The sequence below is a fragment of the Micropterus salmoides genome, unplaced genomic scaffold (genome assembly GCF_014851395.1).
Source record: "Micropterus salmoides isolate LMB-PRFRI ecotype aquatic unplaced genomic scaffold, ASM1485139v1 Ms_hic_scaffold_7, whole genome shotgun sequence".
NCBI classification, from domain to species: Eukaryota; Metazoa; Chordata; class Actinopteri; order Centrarchiformes; family Centrarchidae; genus Micropterus; species Micropterus salmoides.
Window position 1 is genome coordinate 8,341,016 of NW_024044459.1, and position 27,973 is coordinate 8,368,988.

At 39.8% G+C, this 27,973-nt stretch overlaps 2 protein-coding genes across 4 annotated transcripts; one reads left to right on the forward strand and one right to left on the reverse strand.

Annotated features, from left to right (window-relative positions):
* Nucleotides 1-715: 715 nt before the first annotated feature.
* Nucleotides 716-13,871, forward strand: nudt12 (nudix (nucleoside diphosphate linked moiety X)-type motif 12). 2 transcript variants are annotated; one of them, XM_038703829.1, is made up of 9 exons: nucleotides 760-822; nucleotides 3,281-3,348; nucleotides 3,516-3,730; nucleotides 4,325-4,628; nucleotides 6,056-6,332; nucleotides 6,465-6,632; nucleotides 7,314-7,427; nucleotides 11,189-11,388; nucleotides 12,857-13,871. In XM_038703829.1, exons 2-9 carry the CDS (start codon nucleotides 3,328-3,330, stop codon nucleotides 12,965-12,967), a joined length of 1,410 nt encoding a protein of 469 aa, XP_038559757.1. In that variant the 5' UTR covers nucleotides 760-822; nucleotides 3,281-3,327; the 3' UTR covers nucleotides 12,968-13,871. The 2 variants fall into 2 exon arrangements, with proteins under 2 accessions (XP_038559758.1, XP_038559757.1); XM_038703830.1 differs by lacking the exon at nucleotides 3,281-3,348 and having other exon boundaries at nucleotides 716-822.
* LOC119891872 (interleukin-6 receptor subunit beta) lies at nucleotides 13,140-27,310 on the reverse strand. Of its 2 annotated transcripts, XM_038703827.1 has the most exons (15): nucleotides 27,075-27,310; nucleotides 26,287-26,391; nucleotides 25,025-25,136; nucleotides 24,603-24,736; nucleotides 24,292-24,422; nucleotides 23,480-23,639; nucleotides 23,198-23,280; nucleotides 21,885-22,107; nucleotides 20,589-20,780; nucleotides 19,278-19,376; nucleotides 17,370-17,513; nucleotides 16,777-16,902; nucleotides 16,452-16,536; nucleotides 16,250-16,331; nucleotides 13,140-15,286 (listed from the first exon to the last, which is right to left on the reverse strand). In XM_038703827.1, exons 1-15 carry the CDS (start codon nucleotides 27,145-27,147, stop codon nucleotides 14,537-14,539), a joined length of 2,499 nt encoding a protein of 832 aa, XP_038559755.1. In that variant the 5' UTR covers nucleotides 27,148-27,310; the 3' UTR covers nucleotides 13,140-14,536. The 2 variants fall into 2 exon arrangements, with proteins under 2 accessions (XP_038559755.1, XP_038559756.1); XM_038703828.1 differs by lacking the exons at nucleotides 26,287-26,391; nucleotides 27,075-27,310 and adding an exon at nucleotides 26,087-26,222.
* Between the last annotated feature and the right edge of the window lie 663 nt (nucleotides 27,311-27,973).

Genomic DNA, 27,973 nt, shown 5'->3' on the forward strand with positions numbered 1-27,973 from the left:
AGTGTTTGTAGCGTGTATATATAGAGAGAACACAGAATAAACGAGACTGTGGCAGCTGCGTTCAACAACAGCCATGACAGCAGAAAAGCGCTGCAAAGCCTGTCTAAACTGCAACTTATGCTGCATTCAAAGGCTCCTAGAAAAATCCCCCTTCCAAATCGTTTAACATCTGTATTAACAACAAGAAATGGATGACAGACATGCAGCTTGACAGTCAAGGCAATGATTATACGGTAATAATAAGAACATAAAAAAGAATAATAAAGTAAAATGGAATAACACAACAAGTAAATGAGTATGTGAGGAATCAGTCCATTCAAACAAAAAATCTCAGAAATTTGGGTTTGAGACTTTTCACTTTGTATAGAATTTGACTAACAATATAATTGCATGCATCTTGTCTTTCTTTTGGAGTGGGGGTATTACAATCTTAATCAAAGTTAGTAAAAATGTCTGTCACTTAAATAATCTCATAACTGCAGCATTAATTAATTTACTCAGTCAATATGTGAATTATTGACTCTTCTTCTTTTGCTTTGTATCTGATATTTACACTTCACGCTGTTGGTGTGAAATATACTGGATCAATATTATGTCATTGTTGGTTTTTGTTTGTTTCTTTTAAATGTAGCCTAATGGGAGGGAGTTTAACTTGTTCTCAAATAAAACATGCACGACTAAAAGTAAAGAGTGAATCAAGAAACGTACAACATGTGTTGGGTTCTCTGTGGCTGTTGCTCTTGAACGCAGCTCGCCCCCTTTTTACGCAACACAACAGGCAAACTGCTTCCCGGACAGAGGCCAATCTGCACGGAGCTGAAGGTAAGGCGAGACTTTTATGATATTTCACCTGTAACTACAACGTAAATGTTCTGATGTGGTCGCAGAATAAACGGTTCAGCTGACAGTGACAGGACCAGAGAGCTGCTTCACAAGCCTGAAAGCTATTTAATAGTTAGTCCTCTTCAGTTTACTGTTGTTAGCAGTTAGTACACCCTGCATCTGATGTCAGTTTAATATCCAAGTGCGACAGGTGAACGCATCGTATCATTACAGACCTCATAGGATTGTATCAGCCAAGCTGATTTACCTGCTATACTGACAGTAAACACATCACCGGGGATAAAATCAGTATGGCATGCAATGGGACCCAACACGACTCGTGCTGCGTTTGATGACGCATTTATGACGTGATTTGACTGGCGTAACCAAAGATTGATTAACAGCTTTTTACACCAATAGGAGGGAGGACCCCCCGGGAGAAATATACAAAGACACAGTCCAGTGTTTTTTAATTTAAACCACACAGTAATGAGTGAGTTGGACATGTGTGGATAATGTTTCTTCACCAAGAAAAAAAAAATGGCAGCATGGTGATTCATTCACCCTGCTGTAGCCAGGTATTCAGATCCTTTACCTATTTCAAGTTACTAATACAACACTGAAAATACTCCCTTACAAGTAAAAGTCCTGCATTCATAACCTTACTTAAGTAAATGTATGTAAGTATTATTGGTAATTAAAGTATCAAAAGTAAAAGTAGGCCTACTCATGGAATATTTCACTTTCATCTAATGTTTCTGGATTACTATAATGCTCCATTAATGTACACTTCTCAAAAAAAAAAGAAAAAGGGAACACTAAAATAACACATCCTAGATCTGACTGAATGAAATAATCTCATTAAATACTCCTTTCTTTACATAGTTTAATGTGCTGACAACAAAATCACACAAATTATCAATGGAAATCAAATTTATCAACCCATGGAGGTCTGGATTTGGAGTCACACTCAAAATCAAAGTGGAAAACCACACTACAGGCCGATCCAACTTTGATGTAATGTCCTTAAAACAAGTCAAAATGAGACTCAGTAGTGTGTGTGGCCTCCATGTGCCTGTATGACCTCCCTACAATGCCTGGGCATGCACCTGATGAGGTGGCGGATGGTCTCCTGAGGGATCTCCTCCCAGACCTGGACTAAAGCATCCGCCAACACATGAGGTCTAGCATTGTCTTGCATTAGGAGGAACCGAGGGCCAACCGCACCAGCATATGGTCTCACAAGGGGTCTGAGGATCTCATCTCGGTACCTAATGGCAGTCAGGCTACCTCTGGCGAGCACATGGAGGGCTGTGCGGCCCCCCAAAGAAATGCCACCCCACACCATTACTGACCCACCGCCAAACCGGTCATGCTGGAGGATGTTGCAGGCAGCAGAACGTTCTCCACGGCGTCTCCAGACTCTGTCACGTCTGTCACATGTGCTCAGTGTGAACCTGTGAAGAGCACAGGGCGCCAGTGGCGAATTTGCCAATCTTGGTGTTCTCTGGCAAATGCCAAACATCCTGCACGGTGTTGGGCTGTAAGCACAACCCCCACCTGTGAACGTCGGGCCCTCGTACCACCCTCATGGAGTCTGTTTCTGACCGTTTGAGCAGACACATGCACATTTGTGGCCTGCTGGAGGTCATTTTGCAGGGCTCTGGCAGTGCTCCTCTTGCTCCTCCTGCTCCTCCTTGCACAAAGGTGGAGGTAGCGGTCCTGCTGCTGGGTTGTTGCCCTCCTACGGCCTCCTCCACGTCTCCTGATGTACTGGCCTGTCTCCTGGTAGCGCCTCCGTGCTCTGGACACTACGCTGACAGACACAGCAAACCTTCTTGCCACAGCTCGCATTGATGTGCCATCCTGGATGAGCTGCACTACCTGAGCCACTTGTGTGGGTTGTAGACTCCGTCTCATGCTACCACTAGAATGAAAGCACCGCCAGCATTCAAAAGTGACCAAAACATCAGCCAGGAAGCATAGGAGCTGAGAAGTGGTCTGTGGTCACCACCTGCAGAACCACTCCTTTATTGGGGGTGTCTTGCTAATCGCCTATAATTTCCACCTGTTGTCTTTTCCATTTGCACACAGCATGTGAAATTGATTGTCAGTCAGTGTTGCTTCCTAAGTGGACAGTTTGGTTTCACAGGAGTGTGATTGACTTGGAGTTACATTGTGCTGTTTAAGTGTTCCCATTATTTTTTTGAGCAGTGTATATGTTGCATTTTCAATGTTAAAGGTTGATCTAATTTTAACTACACAGCTTATTCTACAGCAATGCATCATAATCTATAAGATCAGTTGCATATAATGGAAAAACTCAAGTAAAGTAGAAGTAGCCTACCTTGAATTTGTACTTCTGTACAGTAGTTGAGTGAATCTACTCCAGTTATATTCCACAAGTTTAAAAAATACTGGAACCAGCCAATAAATGTTGTGTTTTTTTTAATACTAGATTATGAACTCCACCAATGTTGGTAAAAACGTCAACATGCAGAGGATATGGCCTCAGTGTCCTCCATGGTAACTAAGGTCCTGCTTATTTGATGAGATGGAACACATACATTTTAAAATCCTACACACTATAGGTTTAAACATTAGAATAACTGAATATAATGCGCACAAACTTTTTATTTCAACTATCTCATCTCAAAATGCTTCTTCCTAAACATATCATTTTCGTTATCAAGGCAGCCAGAATGACGAGCCTCCAGCTGAGTGCGAAGGAGGAGATGGTGGAGAAGTTTCTGGATGCTGCAGCCAGAGGAGACCTGGCCCAGGTGTCCACGCTGTTGTCCCATGTCCCCTCGCTCATCAACCAGACAGGAAATAGCGGCTGGACGGCGCTGATGCTCGCTGCTCGCAACGGACACTACTATGTGGTGGAGGCCCTGCTGTCCCATGGGTACAGAGAGATGAAATGAAGACAATACAAAAGAGAAAAAATGAAAGCAATACTACAATTATAATGATATTTTGAGTACAACCTTTATAGGTGTGAAAGGTGCCTGTGAAAAGTTTGAAAACTTTAAAATCAACCTTGTTTTAAGTGTTTGATAAATCCATATAGGGTTTGTTCTTTGATTATTTTGTTTCAAAACCAAAACGGAAAAACAGATAAACGGAAAACAAAAAAACAAATCTGTTTTTGTTTTTCTGTTTTAAAACCAAAATGGAACAACAAAGCAGCTGCGTTTTGTTCTTTCTATGACCGTTGTTGTATCCCTACCAGCACAATAACTCCACAAACAAGCTGACAAATAAACATTATGTATATTTAAAAAAACAATGAGGGTTAGTGCATTAATAAAAGAATTTCAAGCCACATTTCTAAATGTTTGGTTTGACCAATATAATTATAATTTTGTTTCATTTGCTAGATTAATATAAATGTCAATAAATAGCAGTCAATAGAATCGTGTTCCCCCCACTTCCTACCCTTGGATAGATGGACTAGGTTGCTTCTCCTGAACTCTTTTCTCTGTTTTCCATCTTCAAGCTGTGACAAGTTCTCAGTGAACAGTTCGTCCCAGACCGCTTACGATATCGCCAAGTTCTGGGGCCACCGGCACATCTCCGACCTGCTGGGACGGACAGACGACAGTTGCCAGCGAGTCCTGCCGGGCTCTGATCTCAACCAGCAGGAGAACTACTTCAGCAGAGAGACGCTAGACCGGCTGAGTGGGAAGAGGACGGACAAGGTTTGGTTGGAGGAAAAACAGAGCGACCCAAATACAGTCTACCTCCTGTTCTCCAACCTCAACCCCATGGTCAACAGCTCTCAGGAGGATGACGATGCAAAGGTACGTGGGTGAGGGCAAATGTTCCTGATATTTTTCTTTGAACCAGTATGTTTGGAAATTAGATTTCAGACCATTCTGCTGTACACATCTTAAAACAATCACAATGTGTTTATTAAGTTTAAGTCTCGTGTTATTAGCAACACAGAAGCTTCAAGCAGAATATTATCAACATTAAAGCTGATTCTCTGCACCTGAAATGGTAATTTGTGTAAATGAAAAGGGACCAAGTAAATTCGCCCAATATTTGGAGATGGTCAGACAACCTTTTCAAGAGCAACGGGATACAGAAGGCATCATTCAAGTTAAAAGGGATAAATAGGATGCCTAAGGACTTAGACCTGAGGCAACGTTGGAGAACTAGCATGAGACAGCTATCCAACCAAATAAAATCCCAGCCCCTCCCATCAGGCCTCCCTCTAAAGCCACTCCACCAACACATGTTCATGCACAGTGAGTGCACAGGCAGCGTGCACGCAGGCAGGGAGGCCACAGATGCTGGAATTTGTATCAGAGCATTTGATTTGTTGATTGCTGTCGGGATGTAAAGAGAATTTCAACAATTATAGCTAAAACATACAAGCTTTAAGCTCTGAAGATGTGGTATGTGTGATTATAACATAATAACAAGAATGAAGCTTCAAAAATAAATATTTTAACACTTTTTCAATGGGAACACCTTGTAGAGTCATTGTAACTGTTTGTTTTTGCCCTATATGAATATGCAAATTCAGGTGGATTTAATATGAGCTTAAAAAGTGGCAAGTATCATATCATCTGCGTAAAAAAGTAGGCTTGTAATCATAACATATAAAAAAAGAGCCAAATCCAATTTTCTACTAATAAAAAAGATAATAAAAGATAATGGTAGCATAAGTTGTATCAAATGCCTTGGAGAGGTCTGCACTAGTCCTTATTTATAGAGGTCATATTATGCTTTTTGGCTTTTTACCTTTCCTTTACTGTGTTATATATCTTATTTTGGTTTGCAAAGTGAAAAAGTCCAAAGTCCACCCCAAAGGGAGTTACCATCTCCCACAGAAAACACTACTCTGAACTGCCTAAAAACCGCTCATTTGTAGTCCAGCCTTTAGTTCCGTAACCTATCTGCATCACTATGTAACACGCGTAAACTCTGTGTGTTGGGTTTTCAGTCAGGAACCAGAGGCAGCTGTGATGCTCAGAGAGCTCATTTGACACGCAAAGAAGATTCATGTAATTGTTGCCACCTGTCGAAATCCTGGAAAATTGAAAGTCACCACCTGATTGAAAAGGAAACTAAATACAGAAATATGCAGATATGCTTTTCATGTGCGGCCAACAGCTAGTAAAAGTGACATTGTTGGTCAGTCTGACTTTTTCACATCAAAGATTCAAGATGTTATTGAATTTTTTGTGAATGAATGAATTTGTGATTCCAACTCTTACAGGTTGAGACTAAGCTGTGTCGGTTCAGATATGAGGCAGTTAAAGACCTTCTCCAGAAACCTGCGACTGTGCTCATTTTCCTTGGAGTGGAGAAGAGGAAAAAACCCTCCTCTTCCAACTCCTCTCAGACAGTGGAGGGTGTCCTGGAGCCTCCTGCCTGGTTTGCCATAGGCACAGATGAAGACGCTGCTGAACTTTTTAAACGCTGCAGAGAAAAGAACTGCTCCTTCCCAAAGATGCCCAACAGAGACCTGCTGAAATTCAGTGAGGAAGAGGCCGGTGAGGAAGAAGCAGTATCTTTTTACAGGCATCTGGTCTCAATTAAAATGATTTTATATGACTCGCGCTTTTGATTAAATAAGCTGAAGTCAACAAACTAGCTAATCTTTGTTCCCTCTCGTCATCCTCCAGGAATTGTGGCTCAGGCTCGATCGGTGTTGTCCTGGCACGCCCGTCACAGCTTCTGTCCAACATGTGGTAGCAGCACCAAACTGGAGGAGGGAGGATACAAGAGGAGCTGCCTGAACTCCGACTGCCGGAGCCTGAAGGGGGTTCACAACACCTGTTATCCACGAGTTGGTACGAAGCTCCACCAACACCTCACCTATCTGCTCTTGATAAAGCTAATTATACTGAGTCTATAAGCCTGCAGTTTATCAGTATTCAAAAGACAACATCCCCTGTGAATGTACACATTTAAAGTCAGTGGACATATGCATTTATGATAATGTGCATAAGCCTGCATGTGGAATTTGCAGCTGAAAAAAATGATCACATATTTATGTAGAAAATAATTTCACAGAAGCGCAGGCTTTGAATTAATGTGAGTTTCCATGTTAGATGGGTTTTTTGTGACAGTCTTTTACAAAGATGGGAGCTGATGTCATGGGAGTCCAGTTTATACCAAAATGGAGTGGAAACAATTAGTCCATTAACCGAGTAGTTGTTTTTATAAGCTGAAATTACAGAAGCTTGAGCTCAAATAAGAACATTTGCTAGTCTTCTATTTCTATGATAATAAAGTGAGAACCTTTTGAGTTTTGGTCAGACAAAACAAGTGGTTTAAATATTTTTACTCTCTTGTAAAGGGGTGACATTTTACAGACAAGTCTATTAATTATTAACTGAGAAAATAACGGGGTGTATGTATATGTGTATATATATATATATATAATTTTAAAAAAAAATTTTTTTTATTCTTTTTGTTTGATATACTGTAAGTGCAGTTCTTCTCTTGTTTGTCTGTATGTGTGTTTTCAGACCCAGTGGTCATCATGCTGGTGATCCACCCTGATGGAAACCAGTGTTTATTGGGAAGGAAGAAGATCTTCCCAGTCGGCATGTTCTCTTGTCTGGCTGGATTCATAGAGCCTGGTAATTAACACACACATAAACAAACACATTGCATTGACTCATATGAATTACCTGAGACTGACTTTAACCATGACTTCTACATGCCTCAACCCAAACTTGTGCCCAACCTTAACCACAAACCAAGTGTTAACCATCATGCAGCTATCTTCGACTCTAGCCTACTAATCAGCTCTAAACCTAAACTAAACTATAACTCATTTGAAAGTCTTGTTCTTAGTCTTTCGCACCCAAGTTGGAAATCACTGCAACCAATTCTTTTTGTTATAGTGTACCGAGCACCTGGCCCGTTTTTGTCAACTTTAGTCCTTAAAACGGACAAAGTTATTATTGTAGGAGATTTTAATATTCATGTGGATGTTGAGAATGACAGCTTTAGTACTGCGTTTATCTCTCTGTTAGATTCCATCGGCTTCTCTCAGAGTGTTCATGAACCGACTCACTGTTTTAACCACACCCTCGACCTTGTTTTGGTGTATGGTATTGAAATTGAACATTTAGTGGTGTTCCCACAGAATCCCTCTTTATCCGACCACTGTTTGATAACTTTGGAGTTTGTATTGCTGAACTACTCGCCATTGGGCAAAAATTTCTATACAAGATGTCTGTCTGATAGTGCCATAGCTAAATTTAAGGATGCGATTCCATCAGCTCTAAATACATTATCTAGTCACAAAGTAACGGAGGACTCCTATGCTAATTTCAGTCCCTCCCAAATCGATCATCTTGTTGATAGTGCTGCAGGCTCGCTGCGAATGACACTCGACTCTGTAGCCCCTCTAAAAAAGAAAATACTAAAACAAAGACGGTTAGCTCCATGGTATAATACTGAAACTCGCAAATTAAAGCAAATATCACGGAAACTTGAGAGGAATTGGCGTTCTACCAAAGTGGAAAATTCTCGTTTAATTTGGCAAGATAGTCTTAAAACTTATAGGAAGGCCCTCCGTAATGCCAGAGCAGCGTACTACTCGTCATTAATAGAGGAAAATAGGAACAACCCAAAGTTTCTTTTCAGCACTGTAGCCAGGCTGACAGAGAGTCACAGCTCTATTGAGCCAAGTATTCCCATAGCTCTCAGTAGTTACGATTTCATGAGCTTCTTTAATAATAAAATTCTAGCTATTAGAGACAAAATTCACCAAGACCTGCCCTCAATTGGCACCGACTTATCTCTTAACTCAGGAACCTTAGAAACAGCTGTAGAACCAGATACATGTTTAGACTGTTTTGCTTCCCTCAATCTTTACCAACTAACTTCAATAATTTCTTCATCTAAACCATCAACCTGCCTCTTAGACCCCATCCCGACTAGGCTGCTTAAAGATGTTCTACCCTTAGTCAGCACCTCTATACTAGATATGATCAATCTATCTTTATCAACAGGCTATGTACCACAATACTTTAAAGTAGCTGTAATTAAACCTCTTCTGAAAAAGCCCAAACTTGATCCGGATGTTTTAGCCAACTATAGACCTATATCTAACCTTCCATTTCTCTCTAAGGTTCTGGAGAAAGCAGTTGCTAAACAGCTGTGTGACTTTCTACAGAGCAATAGTTTATTTGAGGATTTTCAGTCAGGATTTAGAGCTCATCATAGCACAGAGACAGCACTGGTGAAAATTACTAATGACCTCCTTATTGCATCAGACAAAGGACTTGTCTCTGTACTGGTTTTATTAGATCTTAGTGCTGCATTTGATACCATTGACCATCAGATCCTATTGCAGAGACTGGAATATTTCATTGGCATTAAAGGAACCGCTCTAAGCTGGTTTAAGTCCTATTTATCAGATCGATTTCAGTTTGTACATGTTAACGATGAGTCCTCCATGCACGCCAAAGTTACTCATGGAGTTCCTCAAGGATCTGTCCTTGGACCAATCCTCTTCACTTTATATATGCTTCCTTTAGGCAATATTATCAGGAAACATTCCATAAGCTTTCATTGTTATGCAGATGATACTCAGTTATATCTATCGATCAAGCCAGATGAAACTCATCAGTTAGCTAAACTTCAAATGTGCCTTCAGGATGTTAAAACCTGGATGACCTGTAATTTTCTAATGTTAAACTCAGATAAAACTGAAGTTATTGCTCTGGGGCCTAAGCACCTCCGTGACGCATTATCTAAAGATATAGTTTCCCTGGATGGCATCGCCTTGGCCTCCAGCACCACTGTGAGGAATCTTGGAGTTATCTTTGATCAGGACATGTCGTTTAAGTCTCACATTAAGCAAATTTCAAGGACCGCCTTTTTTCACCTACGTAATATTGCGAAAATCAGGAACATCCTGTCTAAAAATGATGCAGAAAAACTAGTCCATGCATTTGTTACTTCTAGGCTGGATTACTGCAATTCCTTATTATCAGGCTGCTCGAAAAAGTCCATTAAGACTCTTCAGCTGATCCAGAATGCTGCAGCACGTGTTCTGACAGGAACCAGGAAAAGAGATCACATTTCTCCTGTTTTAGCTTCTTTGCATTGGCTTCCAGTAAAATCCAGAATAGAATTTAAAATCATTCTTCTTACCTACAAAGCTCTTAATGGTCAGGCACCATCTTATCTTAAAGAGCTCATAGTACCTTACTACCCCACCAGAGCACTGCGCTCCCAGAATGCAGGGTTACTTGTGGTTCCTAGAGTCTCCAAAAGTAGACTAGGAGCCAGAGCGTTCAGCTATCAAGCTCCTCTCCTGTGGAACCAGGTTCCAGTTTGGGTTCAGGAGGCAGACACCATCTCCACATTTAAGAGTAGGCTTAAGACTTTCCTCTTTGATAAAGCTTATAGTTAGGGCTGGCTCAGGTAGTCCTGAACCATCCCTTAGTTATGCTGCTATAGGCCTAGACTGCCGGGGGATTTCCCATGATGCACTGAGCTCCTCTCTCCTCTACTTTCTCTCCCTCTGTATGCAACCTTATCCCATTATTGCATGTTACTAACACAACTTCTCCCCTTTCTGGTAGTCTTGTGCTTTCTCGTCTCTCTCCTGTCTCCTATCACTTCCTGCAGGTTTTCTGGCTCTGGAGCTGTGGAGTCTGGAGCTGTGGCTGCGGGTCACCTGCTGCCCCTGTGTTCCTGCTCGACAACCTCTACTGCAACGACTATTGTTGCTAGTCTTATTGTTATTATTGTTATTATAATCATTAACATTACGATGGTTACCATTAACACTATTATAAATATCTGTACCATTTTTCATTTAGTCTATAGCAACATTACCTTCACTGTGTGTACCTCTGTGTGTATATTGTGTAGGCTGCCTCCCTCCCCTCTCTCTCCTTACATCTCTCTCTCTCTCTCTCTCTCTCTCTCTCTCTCTCTCTCACCCCAACCGGTCGAGGCAGATGGCCGCCCACCCTGAGCCATGGTTCTGCTCGAGGTTTCTGCCTCTTAAAAGGAAGTTTTTCCTTGCCTCTGTCGCCTAGTGCTTGCTCTTGGTGGGAACTGTTGGGCTTCTGTAAATAGCATCACAGAGTACGGTCTAGACCTGCTCTTTTATGAAAGCGCTGTGAGATAACTGTTGTTGTGATTTGGCGCTATATAAATAAAATTGAATTGAATTGAATTGAACCATAAAATCTATTACTTTATAAGCTTTTTCTCCCTCAATGGGAAGTGAGTGTGTGAACAGGTTTATCTCCCTACAGTGTGATGAACATAGAGAAAGAGGTCTCTCTCTCACACACACACACACACACACACACACACACACACACACACACATACACACTGACCTCCTCCCCCTTGTGTGTCCCTGCAGGGGAGACGATCGAGGAGGCGGTGAGGAGGGAGGTGGAGGAGGAGAGTGGTGTGAAGGTCGGACCGGTCCAATATGTCTCCTGCCAGCCCTGGCCGATGCCCTCCAACCTCATGATTGGCTGCCTTGCTGTCGCCATATCGACCGACATCAAAGTGGATGAGAATGAGATCGAGGAAGCCCGGTGGTTCCCACGGCAACAGGTACAAAGATAAGCGATATGACCGATACCAGTATAATAATGACATTAATAATAGTAGCACTACCACTACTACTGAATACAACCATTAGAATAATAATTTTAGTGTGATATATAACACTAAAGGCTGTAATAATGATAATATAAATAAAAATGATGATGAGGATGATGATGATGCTAATAATAAAAAAAATATATGTATTAAATATACTACAATAGCATAAATAAACATATTGGTGTTATACATACATGTTGTATTTTAAGTTCAAAATTAAAATTATAATTTGTAATGGTCACATAAAATAAAAGTTTTATGCAAAATGAATGATAAAATTAAGTTATGTAAGAAAAATAATAATTATAATAAAAAAATCTAAATTACAGAGAATTAATTGAGCATAGCTAAATGTGTGTATATTAAAAAAGGTTTTGGGAAAGTTGAAACTGAATTGGTTTTGCTTTTCAACTCTTATTACATTACATGACATTACATTAATCATTAATTACTTTTACACTTTTAGCATAGTATTTGCACATATTGTACGTTTTTAACATGTATCTACAGAACTGCAGAGTGTGTCCACACTGCTTGCTAAATCTGAAAATTAAGGGGGTAAGCCACAGTTGGAACAGTGAAGCCGACCAAAGCCGGCACGGACGGTTCCATGTAGGCACAAAAATTACATCAAAACCCTGGAAACATCCTGTCGCACATGAGAGATGTAACTGTATTGCTTGCATTATAAACTCTGTGAATCTAAAAAACAAAAAATATTTGGCCATCAGTGACGCTGCGTTGGTGTTTGGCAGGTGAGCCTTGTAGGTGGCTTTTTGTTGGTGCAGCTACCAGAATTATGGTGTTTCTGCCGTTGCTCTACGTCATTAAACCACGGTTATGCTGCACGATCATGCGCAGTAGACGCTGGTGCCGACAGAAAGTAGCCCAGTAGTAGTATTTTATTGGTCCAAAACTGGCTTCACTGCTCTCCATTCAGATCTGTAGGGTGGTTTTGTTAATATACTGCCTATGCTTGAATTGCATGTCTTTCTCTCTGGGCTGTGCATCCACAGTAAGGCGGCGTTTTTAAAATGCGAAAAGTGAGTTTTTGTCATCTCTGACTTTATGTGTGGTCTTGCATGTCAAGATAGCTGGACTTTGTGAGCGTGATCTAGTGATTTTATCAACAGCGGGAGTTACTGATCACAGTATTTATGACTCACAATCAAAGCACAGAAAAACAACAAGCAACAGAGCATTAAATATGTCTGTATTAAAGCACAGTTAAAGTGATGATGGAGAGCAAGAGGAGACAGAACGGAGGTTTACAATTAACACGTGTGCTGCTTTTTCATGAAACAAATCAGTGCGGACCACATCTTAACAAAAACAACCGAAAAGCACTGGTGTTCAGTGTGGACGCGGTCTCAGTGTTACAGAGAGATAGATCAAACTTTTCTTTGTTTTTGTTTAGGCAATTGAGTCCTTGCTCAGAGGAGCCTCTCCGGCCTTCACCGTCCCTCCCAGACAGACCATCGCCCACCAGCTGATCAGACACTGGGTCAGCATGACCTCTAATCTCTAACACTTGACCTCCCAGCCAGCTTAGGCAGACAGTATGGAGGTCTGCCTAAAAAAAAAAAAATAGCAGCAGCTGTCTGAACTGTTACTGCTTTATTACAACAAACTAGCTGCCAGTCAAGGGAATCACCAGATTCTTCAGGTTGTATCCAAATCATTTCAGTGCAGTGCTTGTGTCAGTTCAGATCTCAGGTTTAATTTTACACTTGGGAACTTGCTGTGTGACGATGGATCTAATAACAGACAAGTAAAGGTTAGGAAGAAATGGAGAAAGTACATACTGTTAGAGACCAGACAAATGCAGAAAGCTTAATATCTGCAAGCTGTATTTACATCACTCAGCTATTAACAGAAACAGTTCTATGAGCCAAGTGGACCGTGGCTACATTTCCAGAGTTCAGATAAATTATAACACCACAGACATTTAAAGAATAAACCTTCTATTATACAGTAACAAAAGAAACTATTTTGATGTTGAAGCATGATGACATTTTTACAATTAGACAAACTTTTTCAGGAAAGAGTTTCAGGCATCAGCTTTGTCGGATGGATTTCTTTCTCAAATCAAATGTCAGCCATCTGTATTTATGAAGTATAGTCTAATACAGTACACTTAGCTAAGAAGATTCATTAATTGATTATAAGAGCAAAACAGATTTTCTGCTAATCTATGCGGTAATGGATTAAATTTTATTTATATGGTGCCAATTCATAACAGAAGTTATCTCACTGCAGTTATCATGTAGAGCAGTTCTAGACCGTACTCTTTGAGAGGGTTGACAGGATGATGCCTGTACAATTTCACTACACCAAAGTCAAAACAGCAAAATGGCTGATCATTGACGCTGATGTACAACCTTTCCATAAACTGAAATGAACAGGAAATATTAAATTGCTTAATATAAGTACTTCTCATTGTCTGTGGCAGCATTTTGTCTAACATGTCACTGTTGTAAAAGTAAGGATGTTAACATGGTAAACATTAGTATGGCAACACAACTGTATGCATGTTTTTCCCCCCCTTGTATGTGCTGTCATGCAACAAAAGTCCTTGTCAGAATCCAGGAATGTTTTGGTCACCTGTGTCTTGGACTGATAGACCATGGTAAAATAATAATAACCATGCTATCAAGCTAACATTCATTTTATGGGTTATTATGCTAACGTTAGCGTGATAAAGTGCTAAATGTTTCCTGGATAACATTGAAAATGTTAACACTGGCAATAGTGGCTAACAAGCAAACTGAGCACTTTCACACTAAAACCAGCTTTTGTGGCTAAAGTTCAACTTACTGAACTATACCACCAAATACACTGATGCCCACAACATGTTTAATGCATTTGCAGCAACAGTTTTGCTGTAAAGAAGAATGGTGGAAAAGTTTATTTTGTGTATTTTCCTGACAATGAATTTGCAGAGTTTTGTAACTCTGTTCTTTGATCGTACTTGAGTGAAAAATCAAGAGGACAAAGATACCAGAAGAAACTCAATATTGTGATGATTCACATTCACAGTCTGTTGCATTCTAATTAGCTACTTTGTAGGATTATGTGTTACTCTTCGTTCTGCATACTACCTCACACAATTGTTGTTTTTACTCATCTCGTCTCGTCTGAAAGAGGTTGGGCTGTAGCCTCTTCTTATTTTTCCATCTGTGCCATTGACCGAGCATGGAGTACTGAAGTTGGTGGTTCTGTCTGCAGGTTTTTCAGTAAACAAACTGTTTGCTACATAAGTAGGCTCGCAGATCAGATAAGAACAGTTGCTCTGTCTACTCACTGTTTCAACATCTTTTTTCCCCAGAAAGGAAGAGTTTACTTCATATTCTGCCTCACAGGTCATCTGACAAGCACAGCGACTGTTTGTGTTAGCCGTGAGTTCACGAAAACAGCATTTTACAGCAGTTAATTTCTGATGGGACGTCTCTGAAAAGTCAGCCTGTCTGCTCTCTTTCTGTGGAAACCAGCTGTTAGCTTCATGTGTCTGATGCAGCAGAGCAGCGTCAGCCTCTCGGCTCTCCTCAGATATGAAAACTGTGTCAGGATGACAGCAGTTCACTGTGTAGTCAGGGTGACAGGAGGACTGGGCACAAGCTAGTTGATGCTCTGTGGTTATTGGAGCGTCAGAGACATACTCTGTGTCCAGTTCAAGGGTCGACAGTCTGACGATGAGGTGACTGATCAGCAGCACAGAGGTGTCTTCATGTAGGTCCTCTTCTGAGGAGGGCTGGGAGTTAGGACGGACAATGATAGGGCTTCTCTCCCCGAGTATGTCCGCCACCTGGAAGTCCTCTATGTTCAGGATGTTTCTCTCTGCAGTTTTCTGTTGAAGGGAATAATGGACTAGATTTCAATCAGGTAGGGGGAGTTAATGGATTTAAAGTGTTGCTGATATAAAAAAAGATTAGATTTATGGCAGGATAAACTAAAACTTCTGACTATTATACTGCTCAAAACAGAGTACTTCATTTGAGATGTAATGGACTAAAGATGAAGACACCAGATCTGTCTGTGAATTTTTTTCAGCTTCAGTGAAGAATTGGAACAAACTTACCTAATTCACTTCTAAATGTCATGAAAATTAAGAGTTAAATAAAGTCTGGTTACAGGGATGGAACCAAAAATCTGTCATACTGTAATTCTAAAGAAATAACTGTCTTAAATCAAGTTAAATATTTGATTTAACTCGACAAAGGAAATTGTTATTGAACAGATAAATTTTAGACGACTAAAAGTTTCATGCTGTAAAAACTACTCCGCTAATAATCCACTGTGTTTATCTGTCATGATCCTGTCTGTGTGTCTTTTTGGGGAGTCTGGGTTTTAGTTCTATATCTTTGGATTTTGTGTTTTCCCTTGCCCTTGTGGATTCTTCTTTGGACTCAGCCACTGCTTGTAAGTGCGCTCGCCTTTGGTTTGTTTAAATAAATCTTTGAACTATACCTGCCAGCCGTGTGTCCTACATTTGGGTCCTCCAACCTGCCTCTCCACACACTAACTGTGACATTATCTGCCAATCAGATGAGATTATTTAATGTTTTCAAATATAAACTTACTGTAACAAAGAAATTTATCTGCTGTATCCTGTCTTGTTTCAAGATACTGAGACTAATTTTCAGAAAACTGCGCGGGGAAAAAACGGGGATTGTTAGTCTTGAAAGCAGACTGAACTGAAAGTGACCCAGTTGGATTCGGCTGTAGAGCTGAGTCTAGCAGAGTCCCAGATGACCTGTGATAAAACAGGAGCAAAACAGTAACAACCCGGTTTTAAGAAAACCAAATTCACCTGGTGGTTTGGGTCCATCAGCCACTTGCCTGTTGTACTGCTCTGAGGGTTGGAGATGAGCGGGAAGAAGTATGACTTGTACCTAAACAGTAATTGTATTATAGATTAATTTTAATTGAACAGCTGGAGCAAGAAAGTCAAGTTTTTTTTCTAAGGACTTTTTTGTTTAATTTGAGTTTCGTGTGTGTGTGTGTTGACTCACACAGTCCTGGACAGGATGGAGATGACAAACACAGTAACAGCCAGCAGCAGCAGAGGAGTCGCTGTGGCCACCACTGGTACCTCATCTGAAATGGAAAAATATCCATTGTTAGTTCCCTTCAAATTCTAGTTAGATAGATTATTCTATTTTAATTCATTATCCAAGATATAATTTTCCAGGTTTCCATCTTAGATGTCAATTTAATCATTGCTTATAAGCATTATAGAAAAAAAACTCTCACAAAGCAAGAAAACCTAAACTCAAGATCCCCCTGGCTTGTCCTAATTCTTCTTTAATATCCAATAGTTCAACCAGTTAAACTCACCAAAATGTGTTCTCACAAAGATGATGTTTCTGGAAACATTATCAGCCAATAGCAGAAGAGCATACTCAGTGTTGGGTTTCAGGTTGAGGAGTTTGTGCTGCTGTTGGTCTGGCCACAAAGACAGAGCTGTGGAAGAGAGAGCGTTCTCTGCATTTACAGGTAGATTGTAAAAACCAACTCGAAAATGTCACTTACATTCAGTCTGATGCAGAAGGCAGAAGTTTGGACAAAATGTGCTGCACAAGTTTCAAAATAATGAACCAACAGATTTTCTTTCCGCTTTCTAACCGCAATGAGTAATACTTTTACATATCTTAATCACTCTTTTACAGTCCAACCATCATCACTTTTTAATTTACAAAAATAGGTATGTTTTTATCAAGAAACTTGTATTAAAAATATCATATAAAAACTAAAAAAATAAACTATTTTTGAAAATGCTTTTTTTTTTTCTTTTGCATTTATTCCTATTGTAACAGAGTGGTGACATAAAAATTAGCTAGGAGTTAAAATCTGTCATTATACTGAGACTTAAACTGAAGAGTGACTCCAGAGACTGATGCTGTGACCCGTTTCAGAAGGAAACTATTAACCTGTTAGTCTCTCGGTGTCTTTCTTCAGCAGCACGCTGTATCTGTTCACTCTGATTGGTCCAGACGCCTTTCGCCACGCCCAGCCAACTGTCACTGTCGTTTTGGTCACACCCACCACATTCAGGTTTATCGCCTCCATCAGAGCTGAGGAAAAAAAAAATAATAATAACATGTCCTGTCCTCTGTGGAGATGTTCATGTGATGTTCATGTTAATATCAATCTGTTGTAAATAACGTTCTGTGTAATTCTACAGCATGTACAATATTCCAGTTTAAAACTCAATGGAAAAACGCATTCCCCAAATAAATAAAAATCTAAGTCTGCAGTTTCACTTTGAACTGAAGTCAGCAAACTCTGTGTTCTGTTTTTGTATGGTGTTTGGGTCTGTTGGACCCGTTTTCATTTTTTATCAAAATAAAAAAAATAAAAAATTATACGATTATTTACTTTTTTCAAACTCAGACTCATTGGCTTTGGCTCATTTTCTGTGAAGAATATATATCAGAACACATTTTCAATGAAAACACGCTGTACACCCTCCCTACACATTTACATTACACACAGGATGTCCGGGTCCACTGGACCCGAGGCTAATAAAAGTGTGGAAACTGTAGGTCCTGTGTACCTTTACTCTGTCCTCCTCCTGTCAGTGTGTTTGTGTGTGTGTGTGTGTGTGTGTGTGTGTGTGTGTGTGTGAGTTTTGTGTTTCTGCACCTGCCGTTCCCGCACAAGGTTGCAACATTGTTGCAAAATCTAAGTACCAACACCGTCTGCTCTCACATTCCCGCACATTTTACCCTCTGTCTTGTGGGAACCAATATTTATTTTCTCTAAATTGGGGGCGGGACACAATAAATATAGCTTTACCAGTGTGGTTTCTTATCACAACTAATCAAGATGGCCAAAAGATTAACTGCTCAGAGGGCCTTGCAATTGATTTTGGAAGAGACAGAAGATTTTGATGATGTACAAGAAGAGGTTTCAGAATGTGAAGATCACACAGTCTGACAGTGACTTTGAAAAAGAGGATGAGATTGAGCATCACCTAGTTCCAAAATGAAGACGAGCCACAGGACCAAAGTCAATAGTTATGAAAAACCTTGCTTCATTTGTAAATTTGTTGAATTTTTCCACTCATACCTTGATTATAATTGATTTTCTTTTTTTATGTAATTTTAGTAAAAAATAAACAAAAAAAACAGTAGCACTTTAATTCTTAAATGTGATCTAACAAAGGTAAAGTGAAAATATTAACCATATATGCTGTTTATATTGCTTGTAATTGGGATGAAGTAAATATCTGTTGAGTATTTTAACACAAAATATTTTGATTGTGTTGAATTAAAAACCCCAAAATGCAGCGGGTCCACCAGACCCACGAACACTGGCTGAATAACAAAAATATGAACACTACACAAGGGGTTAAATGTCATCACCAGACATACAGTTCTTTTCTTCAGAGGTATTCTTTTAATGCTTCCTTTTACTGTGTGTTAACATCTTGCTTATCTTTAATTCCATATTTATTCTTTTGTTTCAGGTATTTTGATATTCTCACTGTGCATATTCACTCAATCTTTTGTAACCCTGGTTTTGAAAAGTGCTGAATAAATTAAGTTTTATCTAACCAAGTTACTCTAATAAATTAACAACATCTTATACAGTTTCTTTTTTCCCGTCTTGTTTTATTGGTCAAATTTACTTTTTACTTTTCAAAGTAAATATCATGTGATTGGTTCAACCTGTCTTTCTTTCTTATTTTCTGTATCAAACTATCAGGCTAGCCTTATTCCATTTTTCATTCATTCATGGTTTAAAAGGGGGAGGAAACTTGCACTCGTTCTGCCCGGATACAATCATCAGCACCAGCACAAGTTTTCATCTCTTCTAACAGTGACCACGTTTACCTCCCTGCTGCAGACTGGCAGGCAGTGACTGAGCGGGTCCACACTGCTGGTTGTAGACGGGGATCACTCTGATCAGGTAGGATTCATCAGGGTCAACATCTGTAAACATACCACATGCACAGTTAGAATACACTGTACATGCCCTGAAAAGAATGTACTGTGTGTGTATATATAGGAATAGAATATGTATTTTGCCTCTTTTGTCCCGCAGCCATTTCAGAGTAAAAAGCCCACAGAAGCTGCTAAGGTTGACACAATCACATTTCTCTGCTGGGAGGCATTTACTCCGAAGCAGCTGCAGGAAGTGTTTGGTGCATGCAGCTGCTTAACAAAATAACCACGCACAGATGATTGTGTTAGATTATAGAGGAAATTAGAGGTAAAAAAAACAAAAAACAGTTTTATGCTTCTTTCACTTGATGTGCACGATCCAGCATTCAATTTCAAGGTGTGTATAAAGATTTCCCCCAGTTAAAGGAGAAGGCTGGCAATATTCTGTTATCGCCAAATAACTCCCATAAACAAAAACAACAATGGGGCTTACAAATATATAGACATTTTCTAAATCTGCTGGTCAGTCACTGTAGTTTTTATCAAACATTACTCAGGATGAAATTGTGCATTTGCTGGGGACTATTTTCAGTGGCGGAATAATCCACATTTGGTGCTCTAGTCGGTATTTGGGGCAGCAGGACGCTGTAGGTGGGATTGAGTCAAAAGAAACTCACTGATGTGTTTAAATAGTTTCTGGACAACATTAGAGCTCTATGGCCCAGCCTGTGATACACACAATACAGTCACTGTTGATTGGACATTTGAAGTGGGCGACATTTTATTCTTTGGCGTAGTGGGACTTCCCGAGAAGCTCGGGCACCTTTCAAGCAGACATGTGCAGAAAGTAGCTTGTCATTGTCAGTTTTTGTGAACCAACCCATCACAGCCTGGATGGGGAAATCATTTGTTGACAATAAAAAAAAATAGTGAATGTCACCAGATTTATTCTTGATCAAAAGGGTAATTTGTTTAGTCACTGGACCTCTTTTGAACAGTCCCTAACCAAAAAAATAGGGTGGTTTCCCCTTTTTTAAAACCTGTTTGCAAAGCACAATGTCTCCATTTATTCTGGGTTACGCACTGACCTGCCATAGAAACATCAGCAATGCAAATTGCTGCTAAATTTGTGACATCTTAATACATACATCTTTTGTCTAAAACAGGACATACTGTACCTTCTCTGCTTTAGTTGAATATTTTTCGAAATGGATAATTCAGAAAATAATTTTTGATATAGCTGAAAATTCCAAGTTGCACCTTGTATGACAGTGGAGGTGGTAAAGCTGTCCACTGTGGTCCAGCGGCTGAAGGATGGACGAGTCTCAGGTTGCCACTGGACAGCAAAATGACTGACAGGCAGGACTGAGGGCGGGTTCTCCCATTGGATCAGAAGACCTTTCATAGCCGGGAAAGAACTGGACACCCACAGGTTTCTGACAGAGGGGAGAGCTGCGAAAAAACAACAGGATTATTAGTGTTTAAAAAGAACACGATCACCTGCATCTTCTCTGGTTGACATTTTACTGTCAACCAGTCTGTTCCAGCTGACAGTGACTGGAACGTGGACCCCTGGATAGGTTGCCAGTCTTTTGTCACACATTTAACAGCTGAGGATGAGCAATTCCCTCTATGTTCTATCCACATACTGGATATATAATATCATTTACCTTAAAAAGCCTAAATCAGGTTAAATCAGTATTGTGGATTTGTTTATACATGTAAAATGTGTAACATGCTTTTAATGGGTAAAAATGATGTAAGAATGATGGTTTGATTATTTTAAAATATCAATTCAATCAGTTGTTCTGGGTGAGTTTGCATGCATCAGGTTTCTAATCTTTTGTCAAGTCAAATGGAAGTGTATGTACTGTTATTCAACTGTTTTGTTCACTGAGATCGATCAATAATGATGTCAATATTGAGGAAAATAGTTCAGATTTAAGCCATTAACATGCAGACCACAGTTAGTTGCAATCTAACACTGCCCCATTGTCCTACACTGTTTAAGATCCTTTCTTTTTTAAAACACACGAAACAGGCATGATTCAACAGCTGCATTTCTGTTGATGTTTTAACCATAGACTGTATATAAAAAGGATTTAGCAAGTAAATAAGAAACTAAGTTTAACTGGCAGAACATTTGGCTGGAGAGGTGCTGCGTTGCAAAATGTTTTATCTGAACATCATGTCACTGCTCTCTTGCTTCCTTCTCTAATCAAAAACACGAAAACATGCACAAGCATGCACCCGCGTGCACACACACACATACACACGAACATGGTAAAACAAGCCCACACACCCACGCACACACAGGATATTGTATAAGTTGAGAGCACAAGCTCTAAATCTGATAGTGTCAGTGTTAGACACTAGTAGAATATTGATAATCATTTGCAAGTTGATAGATAAACATAGCGGGGACGATAGGTTAGTGTGGGGGATAGGGTTACTGTGGGCATGGATCTGGAATGACTTAGAGCTAGATGTAATTTTATTATTGATAGATTCCTAGAAGACATTTTGCAGGACTGTAATAACCAGCGTGCCACTCACTGTTCAGTCTTAGCGTGTCAATGCTGAGGCGTGCAGCAGGTCCGTAGCCGGCCATGTTGAAGGCTGAGACTTTGACACTGTAGTTCCCCTCCTTCACTACCAGGAGCGCCATCACCTCTGTGACATTTTGAAGTAATCTGTCTTGCAGCTGCTGCTTCTTCTCTGGCTTGTAACTTACCTGGTATCCAAGGATATGACCTCCGGCATCACGGAGGTCAAGATCCTTCAGAGAGACATTTTCAAAATACATTTTATGCCACATTTGATTGGAGACGTTTGTTTGAAAGTTTTTGACAGACTCCTAATTTTGATTTTACACTGTCTCAATCTGCATTCTTCCGTACTCACACTTGCTATTGTGCATAAGTGCGTTCACACTGACATGTATGGCAAAATGCAGTAGACCTAATAATCCCACTACATATGAGTACCTGGATGCTCTACTCATAACAGTCAAAATGTTCAGTTTGGATACCTGGACACACCCTCAATGGCTGCCATATTGGCTACGCAGCGGAAGAGGAAGGACCACCAAACCTTTTGATTTTCAAACTTTTGAAAATTGCGGCCAAGGAAGCTGCAGCGGTTTCTATAGGAGAACTAAGTAAAGCTAAGTAACAGTAAAAGCATGTTCATTTTTTATAAAACTGAACTGAAGTCAAGTGAAAAAACAAGCCGGCAGATATTTTGGCGGGCAACAATCGTGGTCAAATGTTGGCGGTAATGATTCAGTTGCAATTTGCCATCAAAAGGAATTGGAAGAAGAAGCGGTCAAATGTTGTGACCTTCATTTTCAGTAAGCCCACGCAATAAAAACATAGTGTACACAGTGTACTACATGGAAATGTACTAACGGAAGCATCAAATATGAGAAACAGCATTAGTTTCATTCGTAGTCTTTTGACAAAAAAAATGCATATTAGTTTTAGTCAAATTTTTGTTGTTAGATTTTTTTATGATTAGAGATTAGTTTATGCGTAGTGTTAGTCAATAAAAACTACAATCATGTAGGTCTAGTTTTACTCCGTGAACGTTTGTCTCATTTTTATCTTAAGTAATCCATAAATGTGTTGCTCTTTTTTGTCCAAGAGCTGGTAACATTAGCTTACAGATCTAACATTTCTGAAAGGGGGAGATGCTGCCGCGACGATATGCCAGGTCAAACTGCTAATTCAACTCCCAAAGGTTGGGAGTAGTTTTGTGTGCAGGGTATTACTGTTCCACAAATCAGGTGCTACAGAAAATGACTTATCTTGATATGCTGAAAAGGTATACAAATTTATAGATTACTATTTCAAGTATATTCTATGTACCTTCCACATGAGATGAAGGAGTAAAGATCCACCAGAGTCGTTTTTCTCCACTCTGTAACACACTTCTGGAGGCCTGGAGGGCACTGGCAACGAAATAGTACAACATTAAAACTGACCAACTGACACCGCCTCTCTCTCTTTTCTGCCAGGTATGACAAGAAATACATTTTTTATTATTTAAATAGTTTCAGGAAGTCTTCTGCTCAGTTTCTCCCCTCTATTTTTCTTGTGAATCCAGCCCCCAGCCTATAATTTGATCTCTGTGTGAAGGTAAACTGTTACCCCTGTCCAGCGTCCTTGCGCTGACGTCAGAGCTCCAGTCGCTCCAGATCCCAGAATGCTCTCTGCAGGCCACAGCAGCTCTGTAGGCAGTAAAGGGCAGCAGGTCTTTGATCACGTAGGTCAGTGTCTGATGTTGATGTACAGGGACAGAATCTATAGCCTGGAAAGAAAAAACAGAGAGTAAAGAGCACAAGGGAAAAACTGACTTTAATTCAATTCACTAAAATTATATGGGCTTCGTTGGAATGAAAGTTTAAAAAACAATGTTGCCAAAGCATGAAAGAAAAATCCTACTAATCACAGTAATAGAGTTAGGGTGGTATTTGGTGGTAGCTAATTCAATAAGGGCATTTTCTCAACACTCCCTTTCTGGTTGTACATTAGAGGTTCATTTACATGAAATTTAGCCCCAATTTTGAACTTTGTTTTGTGAGGTGACTGTTGAGCTCTCTGCTCTCCCTTCTGACAGAGATTTCTCATCATTGCATTTTGTTTTGAGGGCTCCTAATATCACCTTAGCTCTGGTAAAAGACGGGTGAGAAGTCCAAACCAACACTGAAACACAGAAAGGGTTCGCAGGAGTAGCCCAACTGCATGTTTCAAAACGTTTGCTGTAATGGCGTTGTGCGGGCTCAAACTCGTTCACACATTGCAGGGACAGGGATTGCATCTGGGTACAAGCTGATCCCCATATGTTAAACTTTATTTTAAGTTTAAAGTCCTTAAATGTAGAGTGCATCAGAAATAAGGTAATGTAAGTCAGTTCAGTGTTCTCACATGTAGCCTACTAAGAGTGTTTGTATGACGCTAACCTTGGTCCACGTGTGAGTGTTGTTGACTCTGTAGCGAAGCCGACAGCTGCCGTCATCACTGCTTCTCCAAGACACAACAACAGAGTCCTCAGTGGAGCCATGTACAGTTAATACAGGCTGAGAGGGTTTGACTGAGCAGAAGAGACAAGGAGACCAGGAGAGGAGAATTGAACTACTTTATCATAATTTCACTTTTGTCTAGCAGTCAGTCTGTGGATCAGTCTGAGCTATCTCACATACTCTGGAAAATTCCCATGAAAGAAAAGCAGAGGAAGACAACAGTTAGCTGGCACAAATGTCTGACCGCTAACCTGCATCATAAAGAACCACAGTGTGAGGTTTGGACCAGATCTGCCGCCCCATGATGTAGTTTCTCATCCTCGCTGTTACATTGAGGACGGCTGCCGGGTTGAAAATTGCCTTACATGAGATGATTTTATCCATGCTGAAGAAGAAAAAGAAAGAGATGGAGAAAAATCAAAACGGAGATTAAGACCTGAGGGATTAGTTGTCAATATTACACATCTGATCTAAAGCAGTTGCTTAATCTTTAAACTTTATTTCAACACTTTTCTAAATGAAAAACAGCACTTTCACACACTGGCTCCTCTACATTTCAGAAAAAGGAAATGATGAGCAGTTGGTTACTCCTCATGTTGCTACATATACAGAGCCTGTAACCGGAGTACAACTCGAGAAATGAATTTCAGTAGAAAGCTGTCTCAGTGTTTACCTGCCGAAGATGAGCGAGACATCAGAATTAGTGTGGCTGTTTGTCTCCTGACTCCACTCACATGTCATGGATTTGTATTCTATCTGGTAGTAACAGGACATGTTCAGGGTCTCTGCAGCAAAACAAAAGAAGGATCCGGTTTTAACAACACACCGCACTCATGAGCCCACATTTCATTTAAAATAGGACAAATGGTGTCCCAGTTATGGCCTTTTAAACTTTAAAAATATTTTTTTCCTAAACCTTTTTTTAATGTTTTAAAGTGCAGAGCTATACCACAGTGTGTCATTCTTATGTGCTTCATCAAAGTTGGACTGATGGTGTTTAAGAAATTTCACCATTAAGATTTACAATGGTTATTGTGGCTTGCAGAAGCCTAAGTCCTGACGCTTTTTTTATTTATCAAACATCTTTTTTTTTAGCACTTGCATTTCACATATATCACGGTTGATACATTCTGTACTCATTTATACCTAGTAAATGTTCCATATTTGTATAGCGCCTTTCTAGTCTTTTCGACCACTCAAAGTGCTTTTATACTACATCTGCATTCACCATTCACACACACTCATACTGGTGGAACAGCCACCAGACTGGGGGGATTGAACCGCCGCCCTTCCGAGTAACGGGCAACCTCCTGAGCCACAGCTGCTATAGTAGCCTATACCTAGCATCTATCATTGGAGTCGTCCAAGATAGAAATAAGAAGAAATAATGAACAAACAAAATAAAGACCATCAAAATGGAAAGAAAGAAAAACTAATAATATATTTTTAAAAATATTTATAAAGATAAACTATGTGCTCTTTTAGTCGACAAGTTCGAGAGCCTACTAATGAGCGAGGTAATACTGCTAACATCATAGCCAGCTTCAGGTGTTGTAGTCCTTTAATCACACGGACTCATGTTGTGAAAAGAAATTTTGCCCTGCCATTCTCATCTCAGGAAGTACAACCATTAACATTTTTAAACATAGTGCCTGAAGGACACAGTTCAAAAGTGAACATTTTATCCTTATGCGAAATAACCCAGAACAACAAGAATTATTAAACCACTTCTTACCCAGCACAGGCATGTTTTCATTTTACACGTAGAAACGCACCCACAAACCCGATTTAACTTAGTAAATATTTTGAAGACTAGGTTTGAACTCTTCAAACTCTGTCAGACGTAAGAGGAACCAGGAAAAAACAAGACCAAACCAACAACAAGAACCAAAAATCAATATATCTGTGTGTGTGTGTCTGTGTGTGTGTACTCACTCTGTATAGATGAAAGTGGCCGAGGGGCACAGTCTCTGAGGTCAGTGACACACACTCGCTCATCCTCTCTGCATGGCTTCAGATCAGAGTACCTCACTGTCACTTCTGACAGAAAACAAGACTGATGATCAGGAGTGACACCAAAAACAAAACCATTCTGCTTTCATCTAATCTGAGTCTGCAAGCTTTCTTTATTTTGAGATGACTAAATACTGTATTTACACTAAAATGTAGGCTACCACACGAATGTAACAAGTCTTCAAGATTTACAGATTACAACCTTTTCATGTATTTTTTATATATCATTTCTATTTTGGATTCTGGATAGTTTTAAAGGCTTGAGGGGGAAGCCTTTAATAATAACTTCAAATTTTACAATCTTAGAAGAGAAAATCACTTTGTTGACACACACACCCCATCAAACCTGTGACAAGGGGCCACATGTAGATAGTGTTTTGTTTTCAAGGGGCATCAGCCATCAAGGTTGGGAACCAGTCCTGGACATGAGTTATTCCATGAGAGTTTAGTAATTGTACATGGCACAGACCTGGAAGTGCACATAAAGGTTTGAACCCATCATTTGATGGAATCAGACCTTTGCTGCTGAATTCAAGAACACTTTGCAAAGTAACTAATCTTCCAGGACTAATCTCAATCCCAATGCATCTCTGAGAAAGGTAATTTCAATTCTAGACTAAGCTTAAAACCCAACCATAAGGTTTAACATTTAATTAACAGCAGCATGTTAAAAGGTGGCATTTATTAAGAAAGGTTTGTGGTAAACTCACCATGAGAAAAAACACAGAGGAGGTTCATGACTGCCCAGGTAGCAAGGTGCCATGTAGGAGACCAAATGTCCATCTTAATTGGTGAAAATTATGTATTCAAAACAGCTAAAAACCTCCATCCACTTTCTACACCGGCTATCTGAAAAACCTACAGTGTTACTGCTCATCTGGTATAAATAATGAGGAAGCCATCAGACAAACCCAGCCTCTCTACAGATTGAGCCACTGAGATCTCTGTGGAAAGGAAGTTGCTCAATGCCTTGAAGCAACACCCATCAAACATGTGCTCCAATTTTATTTGTCCACAGCCGTCCATGAAAATGAACCTGCATGCCATTGGAGTGACCAGATCATAAAAACAATTAACAGGCAGTAGGGGAGACCGGGGGCAATTGTAACACACTCAATTTCTCCAAACAGAAACAAGCTAAAGTGATGACACTTAATCTGCACATGCTCAGTATGATTCTCTCACTGCCTATTGAAAAGGAGCAGGATAATTTCACCTCAGCAGAAGTTTTTAACAAAATACTTATTTTGAGGTATGAACGTAACTTTTTGGATGTACAGTATTTTTCTTCTGGTGTCTGAAGTTTAAATTACTACAAATTTAAACATACATAGATTTCATCTCTAGGTTATTGAGTAACAATTAACACTAACAAACTATGCTAATATAGTTGTGGCTAGCGGGCATACAAGATTTTATCATGGCTGCAACATCGGGGGCAAAACACTGTGTTCAGTGACGTTCCAAGCCACATGGCCCAATGTAAGCAGCTTGTTTGTCTGTGTTGACTACGTTTGTTAGAAAGTGAACATATTTCACTAAATTTAAATGGAAAAATACATTCACAAAGGGTGTATTAAAAGAAATGGATTTGTTCTAGTATAAACAA